General features: G+C 57.4%; 1 protein-coding gene across 1 annotated transcript in view; it reads right to left on the reverse strand.

The window, feature by feature from the left end:
• The window catches only part of ATOH8 (atonal bHLH transcription factor 8), a 30,868-nt gene extending 15,858 nt beyond the window's left edge, over positions 1 to 15,010 (reverse strand). The window contains exons 1-2 of the mRNA XM_015238719.2: positions 14,087 to 15,010; positions 5,363 to 5,554 (exon numbers count right to left, since the gene is read on the reverse strand). Of these exons, the coding sequence (XP_015094205.2) occupies positions 5,363 to 5,554; positions 14,087 to 14,854 (960 nt within the window). The 5' untranslated portion in view covers positions 14,855 to 15,010. The remainder of the gene's footprint in view (positions 1 to 5,362; positions 5,555 to 14,086) is intronic.
• Between the last annotated feature and the right edge of the window lie 206 nt (positions 15,011 to 15,216).

The raw sequence follows: 15,216 nt of genomic DNA on the forward strand, positions 1-15,216 counted from the left end.
GACTCAAACCCAAGTCTCTGGCCCCAGAGCCTACACTTTGCCTACTTCGCGGTCTTGCCTTGGAGGTCTCCCTGTTGTACTTCTATGTGCCTTAAATGACAGCACCACGGAGTACTGTAGGGTTCTCTCAACTTAACCCCCACCTACAGCATCCTGGATCAAGGACCACTGAGCCTCTGCAGGGCTTTCCAGGGGGCACCTGGCTCAAAGAAGTGCTCTGGGGTGTTCTCTGAGGGGTGGCGGGTTACAGCATCAGCTAGGGCTTCCCACATCTCTGTGACTTCCTGAGCAAGAGAAGTTGCTTCTTTCTCGCTGTCTGAGATCCCGAGTTGTCATTCATAGTGTGGTGGGGAGACGGGTGGGGTCTGTGAGTGAAGGTCTGGAGAGGAGCACTTGGAAAAAGACAGGGGGGCGGTGAAGGGAGTGCAAGAAGAGGGAGAGCAGTGCCCCTGCCTCTCCCCCGCCTCGGGACCACCCGGGGAACATCAGAGGAAGCCAGCCCCAAGCTAACCTGAGGGCATCTGCAGCCAACGACCCCTCCAGCCCAGTCCCCGCCAGCCTTGTGGGCTAACGGTGTCAAATGCGAGAGGGGAAGCGGCAGCTGAGAGAACACTCCGTGGTAGCACAAACAGCTGGTGACAAACGTCTATGTCATTGGAATGCCAGGAAAAAAGAAACTGCATCCATTTTTATGACGAGAAGAGAATCTGATGGTGGTTTCCCACCCCACCCCCCTTTTCTCCCAGCAGAGATGGACTCCACAGGCTTTCAGAACAAATGGTTTTTAACTCAGTAACATGGCCTGGAGCATGTGGGAACAGGACCTCCTCTCACCACCCCGTTTCCATGCTGGAGGCGGGACAGGGAAGCGGTGGGAACCCCAGGCCCCTCACTTACTGGCAAGTGCTTCAGGCCTCTGAGCCTCGGTTTTGCTGTTTGTGTAATGGGACAACACCATCACCCACCTCGCAGGGATGGTGGGAGGAGTCAACAGGGTGAAACGTTGGGAGTACTAAGCAGCAAGCACCACACCTGGTGCATGATCCGGGCTCTAAGAACATTAGATATTGGCAGTATTCTCAGGGCGCACTGCACTGGGGTCCCAGCAGTCCCTGTGGGAGACTTGCAAATCTGAGTGAAATGCCCGTGATGGGCAGAGAAGACAGGAGTGTGACACAGTCATTTAGACAAGACAAGGGACTGGGGTGATCTCAGCTCGGAAAGTCCGACCAGAAGGGGGCTTAGAAATCACTTCTGGGGTCAACTCACTTTACAGAAGTGGAGACCGAAGCCCCAGTGGGGGTGACTATGTACGTGGCAGGTGGGGACAGAGACAGGACAGTGCCCCTCGGTGGGCACTCTGGGGACGCAGGTGCTCCCGGGGGCTGAGACCCAGCCGGAGGAGGAGGAGCTCTGGGGAACTCTCTCTGCCTTGAACACCGCGGGGCTCAGAAACAGTCCACAGAAAATGCAGGTTCCACCGGGTCCTGTCCGAGGCCTGGGTTCAGCCACCCCCTCAGAACACGCATGACTCCCACTGACCCTCAAAGCCAATATGCCACCTTAGTTTGTCCCCAGCACCGAAGCTATGGAAGTCTGCACCCAAGATGTCCTTCCAAAGAGGAGCCCAGCTACCCTTGGACTTGCCATCACCACGAAAAGCCTCCTCTGCTCAGAAAACAGGAGGGAAAGAGGGAAGACACAGATCTGATGGAGCTATACCAGCCGCATGCCTCCTCTGCACCAGCCCACCCACAGGGTGAGGAGCAGCCTCTGGCCTTGCAGACCCAACCCTCTCTGGCTGGCATAGGCGGCGACAGTCACAGCCCTGGGGGTCACCAATCACTGCCCAGGCCTCTGGTACAGCCCTGAGCTCAGTGCACTAGGATTCGCCTTAACTCTCCCCACCTCCAACCTGGGGCCAGCGAGCAACTTAGGGCCAGGAACTTATTGGTTATTTATCACCAGGTCTTAAACTATGCCATCAATGTTAGTATCTGCTACTGTTTTTCATTATTATTATTATTATTACCATCATCATCATCATCATTATTACTCAATGCCTTAAAATTGCTGGAAGGCAGTACCCAAGATTGTGGGAAATTGATCCTTTCCTATTCTTCAGGTCTGGCAATGCCCACCCGGCCCAGGTGTGGAACAGTTCTCCTGGTCTTCCTCCTCCTCCTCCTCCTCCTCAGAAGCTCCCAGGAGTTGCTGCTTTAAAAACAGGAGCTGCGGAAACATGGCCCAGAGCCAGGTGCTTAACATGCATTATCTCCGGCTGCAGCCGGAGTCAGAGCTGAGCTCTCCAGAGCCCTTCTCTCCTCCCACCTGTCTCTCTGCTGGGCGGCCTCCCACGGGCCTCTCTGCATGACCGGGGCTTCGCAACAGGCCCTGAACCCCCAAAGTCACGTCCTGTGAGGCCCAGAGACGGCGGACTCACCAGTCAAAGGATGTGGGTCCCCACCCCCTGGCAAAGAAGGGCTGAGATGGACAAAAGGATAAGTCAAGTTCACTTTAATCCCATTCTTAAGACAGGTCTGGGGGGACAGGGCAGTTCATCACAGGACACTGAGGACAATCTCTCAAGGAGGTGTCCTGGAGAAAGGTTGCCCAGCTTCTGGGGCACATGAACGGTGAGGGAGCCACCCCCAAAGGGGAGAGCTCAACACCACCGATGACATTGGTGACAATCACTCATGGAGGACTTCCTCCAGCTGGTCACCTACATCGGCACGTTTTCTAGTTTCTTCCTCTCATTGCTTTCTATATCCCTCATCAGAATGGAAGCCTGACTCGCTCTCATCCCCCAAAACTTCAGGCTGCCCTCAGTGGCTGCAGGGGAGAGGAACAGGGGCTTGATCTGAGCCCCACCTCCACAGCTTCGTCTACAGGGACTATGGGGGGGTCAAGCTCAGCCCACCAGAAACACCCATCGTGGCGCCCATATGCACAGGACTGCATTCCCCAGTGCGGAACTCACTTCAGGGGCTTCATAAACACTGAATGAATGAATGAATGAATGAATGGCATGTTTCCAGGGACATCAGCTCCCTTGGTTCTGGTTAACAAAGCAGTGGCCTACCCCCGCCATTCATGGCCACGAGGTGGGTCACTAAAGACCATCCCTGAGGCCACCATGAAACTTACCCACCTGTGTGGTGACTGAGAGGCAGGAAGGCACACACGGCAGGAGTGAGGTGGTCCTGTGATCACCAGGGCAGTTGCAGGGTCTCAGATGTCCCAGCAATGCCAGGACCCTGTCCTGTCCCTCCTTCTAAGTCCCCCAGGCACGGTGCTCAAGAGATGGCAGCCCCAGGACAGCCCACCTGGCAGGACACAGGGGTCCCCTTGTCCTTCAGAGGTGAGGCAAGACCTCTGCTTGGAGTCAGACTGGAAAAGGATTTGAAAATCACAGATGTTTCCACCATCCCCACTTACTGATGAGAAAACTGAGGCAAGAAGAAGTTAAGAAATGGGTCCAAAATGATACAGCTGGTAGGTGGGGAGCCAGGCGTTGAACTCAGGGCTGTTTGATGCTGTTATCCACAATCTGCCACTTCAGTCTCCCAATCTGAACAATGGGGAGGCTGGACCAGATGGTCTCTAAGGGGTCTTAAATATACGGTGATTTCAGGGGAAGCCAGAAGCTCATCTCTGCGGGGCATCATCACCCCCACACCCTTATCCCCTCACTTTCCAAGAGTGTAGCTTCCTCCCCAGCCCAGGACACTCTGCTCCAGTCAAAGAACTGGGAAGGAGAGGCCCCCTGCGCCCCTGCCTTTGGTGGGTGGGGAAGGACTTGAGGAGAGGGGGAGCGAAGGGCAGAGATGGGAAAGTGGTGCCTGGCCACCCTGCCCATCCACACCTCCACCCGCCCAAATGCCAGGGGAAGTTCACGGAGAGTTTACAACCCTCCTTTGTCACAGAGAGCAGCATGGAGCCATCAATCACGCCCTTAATTTACCCGCGTCACTTTCCAGAGGAAAGCCGCCCCAGGAGCAGCCAGTCGCGCTTCCTCTCTCACCCACTTGACAAAGATTTCATCTAATTGGCCCATGTTAAATCACTCCCAGGATTGCGATGGGCCATCACCCCTCTGCACTGGCTGGCGGTGGGGACAAGCCAGGGGCCCTCCTTGCTGTGGGCAGGACAGTTCACTGAGGGCCTTTCTGGCTTGAAGCCTCTTGAAGGGGCCTCTGGGAAACCTGGAGAACCTGGAGAGGGGCCTCCTTGGAGCGGGGCTGGGGGAGGAATGTCAGAGATGGAGGAGGGGCCAGCCAGGATGGAAGGGAAGAACAGAGTCACCTGGCTCTCCCCGCCCTCCCCATCCCTGGATGCCCTGGGGAGTCAGGCATCTCTCACCACCCCCATCCTCCTTATGGACACAGACTGGGTCCCCCCTCTGTCTCTCTCCCTCTAGCCTCGGGGCCTCAGAGACCCAGACGGCTGCCATAAGCCTTGCTCTGCACTGCCTGGCAATGACCCCAACTAGAAATGCTGGAAGCACAGGCCATCTGGGAACCACAGCTGTGCTCCCCCCTTTCCTCCCACACACATTTCTCCAAGTGCAGTAGGCTTTGTACACACTGTTCCCTCTGCCTTGGATGCTGTTCCTGCCTCATCTGCCTGATGACCTCTTGGTGGTCCTGCTGGTCCCAACTCAAACACCACTTAGACTAAGTTCCAAACACCCTTGGGCAGGAGAGGTAACCTGTCCCTCCTCCGCCTGGCCTTCCACTGTCCCAGCACAGGCCTCCAGTCTCCTCGCTACACTGTCCTGCCTTTATCCATGGGCAAGAGGGTCTCTGACTGTCCTGTGAGCTGCGGGGGGCAGCTGGGACCACATGTTTATCATCTTTATACCCCTGCCCAGCAAGCTCAGCACATGGCTAGGGCTCAGCAAATCTCTTTGGAATGAATGAATGAAGATTACTTGCTTTAATGCGTGGCCAGAGGTAAGCCACAGGCCAGGACAAATTCCCAAAATACTGAAGGCTCTCCTGGGCTGTCACTTGCTCAGGGGAGCTCACCCTGATGTGACACCAATCTGGGGCTGCCTGGGGGATTCGGCACCAGAAAGAGCTGCAGAGATGAGCCGTCCTCCTCATCTAAGTGATGAGCAAAGCCAGGCCCAGAGGCCCTGGGTGACTGTCCCAGGGCGACCGTCCCTGGTACCCAGAGGCCCCATCACCAGCAGGAGAGCCACACATGACCCCAGGGGCCTGAGGAGACCTGGAACCTCCAAGAGGCTGATCTTGATGGTCCGTTTGGAAGCCTGGGTGAGTGAGAGGCGCCCCAAGTTCCTGTCCCCACCTCCCCCGCCCTCCCCGGAGGCTGCTGCCTACGTGGCCGCGCTTACCTTGCGCTTCTTGGCGCGGCCCTCGGCCTGCAGGGTGCGGGTGCAGCGCTGCACGCACTCGGAGAAGCTAAGGTTGCTGTGGTCGGCGCTGTAGTCCAGGTCGGCCAGCCGCGCCAGGGACAGGATGTAGTTACAGGCGATCCTCAGGATGGCCAGCTTGGACAGCTTCTGCCCATACGAGTAGCACGGCACCTGGGGAGTGAGGAGGCGTCAGGAGGGGCTGCCGGGGTCCCTGCTGAGCACGACCCGGAAGGGCACCTTGGCCAGGCAGCTGTCAGCCACTCACAGACACCGCACTGCAGGAGAGGGGACTGCAAGGTGGCAGAGGTGGCCTGTCTAATCCCGCAACCCAGATTTCATTCCCTCTTCTGGGCCACCTGATGTCCCCACACACACATCACAGTGCGGCCACTCGCAAACCCCAGGAGGCACCCGCATTCCCACCTTGTGGGGGGCCACGTGAGGCTCTGCTCTTCCCCAAATGTCAGTGAACGCGGAGCACAGCAAGGCCCCCCCAGGACAGAGCTCCGTCCCCCCCTCCCTGAGAAGGAGTCTCTCAGAGAGAACAGCTGTTTTTCAGCTCTGAGAGTCTGTTCATTCATTCGGTGACATTTGTCTCGCTGGGCACTTGGGGTCCAACAATGAATAATAATTCGTTTCTGTCATCAGAGAACTTACACTCAAGAGGGATGCTATAACGTTATCCCAGAGTTAGGCACCCGGGACCCTGGGAACATACCAGAAGGCAAGTGTCAGTGCTTAGCCGGGAGACCCACATGTCATTGGCTTTCTCTTTTCTCCTTGACGTTCTGCCCTCTGGGCCTGGATATACAACAGGTGCCTAATAAATGGAGCCCCAGCCAGACTCGACACACTTAACATTCATCACCAGCTAGACCTTCACTAACTGCACAGGAATTCACACGGGGTGAAGAGACGGGGTCTCCAGCACTGCCCACCAGTGTTCCGGCGGCGTGAGCAGGAAGTTACAAACACGGCAGCAGAGTCCTGCGCCGCAGCGTGGAGACGCCACCACGAAGCCCTTCTGACAGGTGCGGACCGAGAGAGCCCACCGCTGCTCTGACGCGTCCTTCCCTTCAGATGAGGACCCTAAATGCAGCAACACGTGAGCCTTACTTTAAAGTTCACTTTGTAATGGCATGGAATGGGGAAGAATCTGAATATACACACACATATGTATAGTCATGTATATGTATCACTGAATCACTCTGCTGTACGCTTTGCTGAAACTAATACTGTAAATCGACTACACGTCAATAAAAAATAAGAATTAAACAGTAAAAGCTCACTTTGTCCAGGATCTTCCTTCCTCTAACCTCCTCTGCACCAGGGAAGTAAGGGTGCCTGCCCCTGACGGTTCCCTAACAGCCCCGATCTGTCCTTAACTCCTGATTACTGTGACTCACTGAATGCTCAGTCTCCCTGGCTGCCAGTCAGGGGAAGGCCACTGTGTGCAGAGCCTAGCGCAGGCCCCGCCCACAACAGGCCTCAGAGGGGCTTGTTGAAGGAGGGAATGAATGAACAGATGAATGATCTCCCTGAACGTTCACCAGGCATCTCCAGAGTGTTTAGAACTGGATTCAGAAGCTGTTCTCTCTCTGACGATGAAGATGTAGTTATTTGGAGAAGAGTTAGTTAAGCCCGCATACCTTTTGGGCACCTGGGTTCAACTCCTGGCTCCAGCTCCTCCCAGATACAAGACCCTGGGCAAGAGACGACCTGTCTGAGCCTTAGTGTCCTCATCGCATTGTTAGCAGGACTGACCGACAGCGTGGTGAGGACTAAAGGAAATGGTGTATGCACTGCGCAGAGTAAGGCCTGATATAATTCAGCGACACTTTTCCCATGGTGGGTGCTGCAGAAGGTCTCCAAATTGGGGCTCTGGAGAGGGTGAGAAACAAGAGATCTGGCCAGAACATAGCACCTGCTCATCCCTCACCCTCTGGGGATCCGGAGACCCCAGCCCAGGCCAGAGGCAAGGTTTTCTGTCACCTTTCAAAATCCTCCAGCAGCCAAGGAGTCACCCCTCACCAGGCCAGTAAACCCAAGGAGGGGCAGGGAGGTGACAGAGGGACCACCAGCTCCTAAGCATTCCCTCTTCCCCCACAGCCCTGGCGACAGCTCCAAACCCATCCAAGAAAAGCTCAGAGAACAATGCACTTTGCCTGTTCCCAACCAGGGTCCAGAGAATCCTGCTTTATCAGCCTGAACAAATAAACAAGATCTGTAGGACAGAAAGGTTCCCGGGAGTCCTGGGGCAGGGTTGGGGGGCTCAGGGCTCAGCCCAACACCTCTGCCTCCTCTGTGCCCCAGGAGGGAGTGCCTGCCTGGTTGAGGCTCTGGACACGGGGCGCAGCTCTGGGACACAGGCCCTAGTGTGCTGTCACCCAGAGGCCACGCTGGGAGTTACCAAGGCCTTGAGCCCTTGGCCCCTGGGCAGCTGGGCTTCCCTGCCAGTAGGGGGCAGGGATCTAGGGCAGGATCTCCACGTGGGTGTCCAGGGTCACCGGGGGACAACAGATGAGGGCAAGGCCAACCTAGGGGCTCCCGTGCCAGGTTCTGAGCCAGCTTTGTCCCAGATTTGTCACTCTGTCCCATTGCTTCTCTCAAAGTCCAGGTCTAACAAGAAAGCCATCAACTGAGCTCTGGCTGTTTACCTGGCTCTGCGACCACTATTTACAGGTAGTTTTATCCCGCCAAAATCTTCCCCAAAATAAAGATCGTTACCCCACTGACACATGAGGAAACAGAGAGGTGACATATTGGGCCCCAGGTCATTCAGCCAAGACCTGGCTGGAGCCAGAAGTTTTTCTGTCTATCGCCCAAGGAAGGCACATGGCCGCCGGGCTCTCCCAGCAACAGAGGGGACACCAGGGACAAATTTTGGCCGCTCACTTCTCCTCCTCTCACTCCCCGGGGGGTGTTCCACAGCTCCCCTGGCTAATTCCAGATCCTCCTGGTGCCCACGCCCCAGGATGCAGCAGCCTGGAGCCTGAGAACCCAGCTTGGAGGCACCCTAGCCAGGGAGAGTCTAGCAGCCAGTTCTGATTCTTGGAGGTCAAGGTAGGGCAGAACGAGCTGGTCTGAATCCTAAGCACTTAAGAGTGGTGTGATTTTGGACAGGCACCTTCACCCCTCTGTGCCTTAGTTTTCTCATCTGGAGAGTGGGGTTAACACATGTGTACCCTCCACGACTGCTGGGAACAGATCACCCCTTGCTGTTTCTCGAGACCTACTAAGGCCAGGCAGAGGACTGGGTGTGTTGAGTACATTTCACCTCTAAACAGCCCCATGAGGTAGAAATGAAGACTTTAGAGAGAAGCATTTGATGCCTGGGGGCATGAGAACTTCCTGTATCTCTCAGATGATGAGAGATGAGCTGGGTTTTGAACTCACACCTTAGCTGGACTCTTTCCAATTAGCCAGAAGCAACCTCTTGGGGGCGTGGGTGAGCATCTATAGCCCAAGGTGGGGAGGTGGGCAGCCCACCCTTCTGAGCTGGGGATGGAGAGTTCTGGATTCAAGGGACCCAGGCCTTTGTGTATTACCTCTCCGAGCATCCACAGCGAGGCCCAGAGCCCAGCCACCCCTACTGCCTACAGAAGACCCCCCAGCAGTCGTCTGCTCGGCCTGGTCAGAGGACACAGGCCAAAGGAGGCAGCAGGGTCGCTTGGCTCCAACTCCTGACAGGCAGCCCAACTTCCAGGAAAGTAAAAGGACCTGCCTCATGCTCACCCCACAGAACTGTTAAGCTTCTGGGAAACAGGCATGGGGATTTTCACAGGACCCCTATGTCCCTAAAAGATTCCATCCCACCTACCCCAAGCCGGACCCTCCCCTGGCTCCAGAAAGCAGGAGAAAAAGAGCCTGGGATCCTGAGGACCACGCTCCAGTCCTGGCCGTCCATGTGATCTCAGGCAGATCCACAACCTTAGGGGACCTGTTTCCCTACCAACAAAACGGGCATCAGAATATCTGTTACCGCAGAATGGAATCGTGGGCAGATGTAGGAGATGCTGCAGAGAAACAAAGCCAGGACCCGACCAGCCAGCACAGGGGAGGCCTGGAAGACCTCCACCCCCCTGTCTCTGTGCCAACACCTACCTACCCTTGGACCCCGCTCAAGACGCCCTCCTGCCAGCCCACCAAGATTCCTGGACCCACTGAGCTCCGACATCACTGCATCCTCACTCGATTCCACTTGAAATCATTCTCTAATCGTCTCGGGTCAGCGAGTGCTGCCTCACTGCGGCAAAGCCACTTCACAGAGCTGGTCAAGGTTCTTGTCAAGTTTCATTTAGACGAAGTCCCCACCAGCTACACAGCAACGAGGCTGGACCCAGAGAACCCAGGTCTGAGTAGTTCAGAGCCATGGCTCCGGAGCAAGATGGGACAAATCCTGGCCACTTGCTTTGCCTCCCTGTAAGCATCCTTGCCTGTGAAACAGGGAGGCAGCCCTACAGAAATGCAGACAACAGGCCCAGGTAAGGCACGTGGCCCAGCGCAATGAGTCTCCACCAACAGCTGCCCTGGTGACTGTGGGCACGAGGCAGCAGGAGAGAGACCTCTGTCACCCCCTCCTGTCTGGAGGCAGGCAGGCCTGTCCCTCATTCCCTGAGGAGGGGTGCACAGGCTGCAGGGAGGCTCTGGCCCCTGGCATCCTCTGGGGTCTGAGATTGAGGGAGGTGCTGGGCTGGGGGTGCCATCTTCATGCCCCTTCCTGGGCCACCCTGAGTTCACTATGGAAGAGTCCCTGGGACACTCCAGGGGAAGCAGAGGAGGGGCCCATGGGCTGGGTATCTTCTTAATGAAGAAGCACCTCGGCGGGTCCTGAGGGCTCCTCCCTGCTGCCTCGGGCCTCCGCCTGGCTAGGCGGCCATCCCTCCATTCACGCTTCTAAGGGAGAGAGGAAATCTGCACACACACCAGACGCCCAAAGGGTGAGCACGGCCTGTGAGCCAGAGGGTTCTGCCAAGAGGCGGAGGCCCGCAGCTCTGGCCCCTCCCCTCACCCCCAGCAAGGCCAGGCTTTCCCTTGGACCCCCTCCCACCTGGCGTGGAGCAGCCCCGCACATGGGCCAGGCCCAGCTGTGCACACATGGCCTTCACATGAGGCGACAGGGAGGGCCCCACGCAGCTGGGCTGGTGGCATGTGCTGCGGCCTGACCATCTGCCCCGCACACCCACCACCCGGGGCCTGGCTGCCACGCACACCCCAGATCAGAGGGCCTCTCTCTCCCCAGTCTGCGCTTCCATGGCCAGGCAGCCCCCTACCCCCGTTCCCCTCCTGGTTGAGAGCATGGTGGGCTGGATGACACAGAAGGCTGTGTGGCTTCCCTGTGCCGGGGATGGACAGCTCCAGGGTGTTCAACAGGCCTAGGAGCCAGGGCGCTGGAGCGACTCGCTGACTCTGACTCGAATCCGGGCTCTGCATGACAGCGGCACACATCTACGCAGGCTGCGACCACACCAGGCCCGGGGAGCACCAGCACCCCGGAGCCTGGGGAGTGAGTGGCCAGGGAGGTGTGCAGAGCAAAACCCGCGAGGCCACGTGCGGCAGCGAAAGGCTGTGAGACCGCCACCAACTTACATGAGTCTCTGAAGCTCAGTCTCACCGTCTGTGAAATTGGGGGTGGGGCTGGGGTGGGGGCTGGAAACAACACCTATTTCATTAAATGAACTAATACACATAACACACTCCGCACAGGCCCAGCACAAAGCAACTCTGATAAATGGTAATTTCTATAATGGTTATTTGAATGGTTATGGAATTCTTACTTACACATCTGTAAAGGCCTTTACCCAGCACTGAGGGCTCTATAAGATGCTCAAAAAACGTTCATTCCTCCCACGGCCCCCATTCCTTTTTTCATTCGCTCTTTGCAAAAAAGCTGTGCATGAGGCCCAGCATTGTCACCATCTTCCAGCTTTAGCAGCTGAGGCTCAGAGAGGGAAAGTGACTTGTCCAGGGTCACACAGAAAGCATACAGAAGAGGCATGACTCAAACTCCAACCTCTGGACTCCCCGCCCAGTGCTCTTTTCATGGTACCAGGAAGCTGCTGAGGGAAACCAAGCCCCAGAGCAGAGCTACAACTGCAGAACTAACCTCATGGGTGCAATGGCCAAGGCCTCATTTCAGACAGAACCATCGTCCTTCCTTCCCTCCTTTCCCAGGGCCCATTTCAAACGGTCAAGCCTGAGCCTAGATCCAGAGCCACAGCCAGTCTGGATAGGGACACACACACATGCACGGGCGTGTGTGTGTATGTGCATATGCACATGTGTGTGCCTTCTACATGCCCAGAGGAGGAGGGAGTGCGTCGGAGACATAGGACCTTCCCCATTGGATGGGGGCTGTGGGATGGGGACATAGTGAGTATGGCCTCAGACCAGGCTCTGGGGCCAGAAGTGTCCCCGCTGTATTTCTTTCCTCCCAGACGACAGACAGGTGCCCACCAGCAGCGTTTATGGGGAAGGGACAGACGGTTTGGGCACGAGGGGAACAGCCAGTAACAGGCGCTTCTTGCACTTGTGTGTGCTCCTGGGCACGTGTACTGATCATGTGTACACAGACAATTGTGTGTACCTGCGTGTGTGCGTACACTCTGAATTTGTCCCTCTTACACAGAACTTCCCCACAAGAAGGGTAGAAGTGAAAGGAAACCAGGATTTACAGTCTCATCTCAGAGCGAGCCATATGCATACCCAGCTTCCAACTATTAACAGCACTGCAAGTCGGGGTGGGGAGCTCATAGTGCAGATACAGATGACACTGTGAGAAGCATTTGGCATTCGAGAAACTTCTGTCATCTTCCCTAACCCACCAGGTGATCTTGGAAGAGTCTCCTTCCTTCTTTTCTCATGCCTCAGTTTTCCATTCCATTAAATGGGCTAATTCAACTGACAGGGATGTTAAGATCAAACAAAACGGAATTTATTATTGAAAGAAGTTGAAGCCACTGGACAAATGAGATGTAGTTGAGCACACAGAGCTCATGAACATTTTCTCAGAACTAAAAGAGGCAGCCAGAGGAGTAAAAAGGACCCTGAACCAGCAGTCAAAGGACCTAGGTGTCAGCCCTACCCTGCTACTCCCCAGCTGTGATGCTCTGGGCACTTCCCCAATCTGAGAGGGGTTTCCCTAGCTGCAAGGTGAGCTGGTGAACAGGCATCTCTCTGCCATCTGATCCTTCCATCCTGGGAGGTGGGGGGGGTGGCAGGATGCCCTTCTAGCTGCCACTGTCCCCAGGCATTCAAACACAGAGCCACTGCCTGAGGGTGAGACTGAATTCTCCACTGAGCTCACTGTCCAGAATCCCAACATAGGGTCAGTAACAGCTATCTAACCCCTCCAGTTCACTCCATCTCACTGACCCAAACCCAAGTGAGGCACTTTGGCTCCAAAGTCATAGAGCCTCTTTTCCCCAGGAATTCGATTCCCCTCCCACGGATGGACACAGGCACCTTGCCCGCCCCACCCACAAGAGGAAGAGGAGAGTGTGATCCAGATAGAAGATGATCTTTTCTGAAATCCTTTGCGGATGGCTAAAACACAGAGAGGGTAAGCAACTTTCCTGGAGTCACACAGGAAGTCAGCTACAGCGCAAGCAAAACTCTTGCCCATTCAAACCAATCATATCCACCCTCAAACCCCTCCTTGTGCCCTGGGTGGGGGCACTTACCATTCTCTTCTGAGATCTCTCTTTGCTCTAAGAAAATGAGCAGCCTAGAACCCCAGGGCAGTCTCAGTCTCGGCCGAAGTGGAACTGTAAAACTGCCGCTCCCCACTACAGGTATTTCTTGGACAAATATTTTCCCCTTCCCCTCCCCCCACGCCATCCCCAGAAGACAGTGTCTGGTGAGGACAGCCCCAACCCGTTCCAAACTAAAAAGCTCTAACTCACCCCAGAACTAGTTTCTTAAGATCCTCCAAACAACCAGTCCCCTCAGCAGCCCTGCCTGCTTCGGCATGGGGTGAAAGGCAGCAGCGGCGGGGATCTCCTAGGAGGGCTCTCTCCAGCCAGTTCCGGAGGCCGCCCCGCGGTGGGGTGGGGGGGGCCGCGGGCTTGTAGCCCCGATTCTTAAGGACACGAGGGGCAAGGGGTGAAGAGCTTAGAAGCAATCTGAATGCAGGGGCATCCCTGCTGCGGGGTGGGGGCTGAATGGGGAGTGGTGACAGACTTCCCCCGGAACGCGGGACCCATATATTCTGGCAAAACCAGGACCGCCCCTCCGCAGCATTCGGGGCCTCCGAGACCACGCCAAATTGCCGGAAGGGGAAGGGTCTTCCCCTCTTCCCCGCCAGAGACAGATTCCCACATTCCCCCTCTCCATTCCCCACCGCGCCCAAGGGACTCCGGGAGACAAATATTCTCTGCCATAAAAGTGAACTATGAGGGCTGAAGTCAGACGCGCAGACAGGGTCACCCCAGGGGGGATGGGGGTGGCTGTAACCAGGGCGTGTCCGTGCCAGAGATCTCGAACCTTCATCACCGCTTTGCAAACTAAGATCTGTACCAACGCTGTGGCAAAGGTCACTGCTCCAGGGGGACCCAAACCTGTCTGGGCCCTGGGGCCAACAAGTCGGGGACAATTTGTCTCTTACCCATATCCTCATCCTCCCTAAAATGCCCCCGCCACTCACCCACCCGCTCCCTCAGTCATCCCCGGGCGCAGTGAGAGTGTGCGGCTGGGAGCCGGTACCTGCTTCCTGAGCGCCTCGAAGGCTGCGCTGATGGTGTGTACCCGCGTCCGCTCCCTGGCGTTCGCCAGGAGCCTCCGGGTCTGCTGCAGGGCTTTGATCTCCGAGGAGGCGGCAGTAGCTTCGCCTGGCCGTTTCCTAGGCGACGCGGAGGAATCCGGGTGGTTATTGTAAATTACGTGTGAAATTGACGAGTAAGAACTTTCCCCAGGGCGCGTGGGGGGCGCGGGGCGCACTGAGGACTCCGGGGGCGCAGGGGGCGCCGATGGCGCGGGGCGTGCAGGCGGTGCACACAGCAAGATGCGGGGACGCAGGCCAGGCTCCCGAAAAGGCTGTGCCTCGGGACCCCCAGGTACCTGGCCCTGGGGCGCGGGAGGCGGCGGTGGCGGCGGTGGCGGCGGCGGCGGCGTGGGGAGTCCCGGCCCCACTGCGCCCAGGGCGAAGCCGCGTTTCCGCGCGTCCAAGACCTCCGGCGCCCGGGCGCCCCCGCGCTCCCCGGCGGTGTCCGCGCCCCCACCTGAGGGAACGGCCGGCGCCACCCGGGCTGGCACTGGGGCCGGGATCGGCTGCAGCCGCTGGGTCCTGTCCCGCAGCCCGTTGGTGGCGGTGGCGCCGTGCTCGGGCGCTTCCAAGTCCAATCGGAAAGTTTTATAGCCGTTCGCGCGCCGCGCCGGCTCCTTGCCTTTCCGCTTGAGCTTCTTGAGGCCGTTCAGCTCCTTCACACACACGGTCTTCCACGGCCCGTCCTCGAGAACCGGGATGTGCTTCATGGCGCGGGCAGCGCGCGAGGCAGGGGCGTGGGGCTCCCCGGGACGCGCGCCCGCCGCGCTCGCTCTGCACGCCGCGCGCCGGCTCTGCCCGGGCGGCCGCCGCGCTCAGCGCCTCGGAGTCTCCAGCTCTCCCCCTGCTCGCTCCCTCCCTCCCTCCCTCCCTTTCTCCCCCACGCCCGGGGCAGCTGCGCCGCCGGCTCCGCGAAGCCGCCGGGCTGTCCGCTCCCGGAGCGCTCAGAGTGTCATCTGAAGTCGCTGCCGCCTTGCCAGCATTTCTGGAGAACGCCCGCTGCGCTCCATCTGTGTTTGTTTAGCCTCAGTTTACACAGAAGCCCAGTTCGCGAGATCAGTCAGCGCCGCCG

This window comes from Vicugna pacos, chromosome 28, assembly GCF_048564905.1.
Source record: "Vicugna pacos chromosome 28, VicPac4, whole genome shotgun sequence".
Lineage (NCBI taxonomy): Eukaryota > Metazoa > Chordata > Mammalia > Artiodactyla > Camelidae > Vicugna > Vicugna pacos.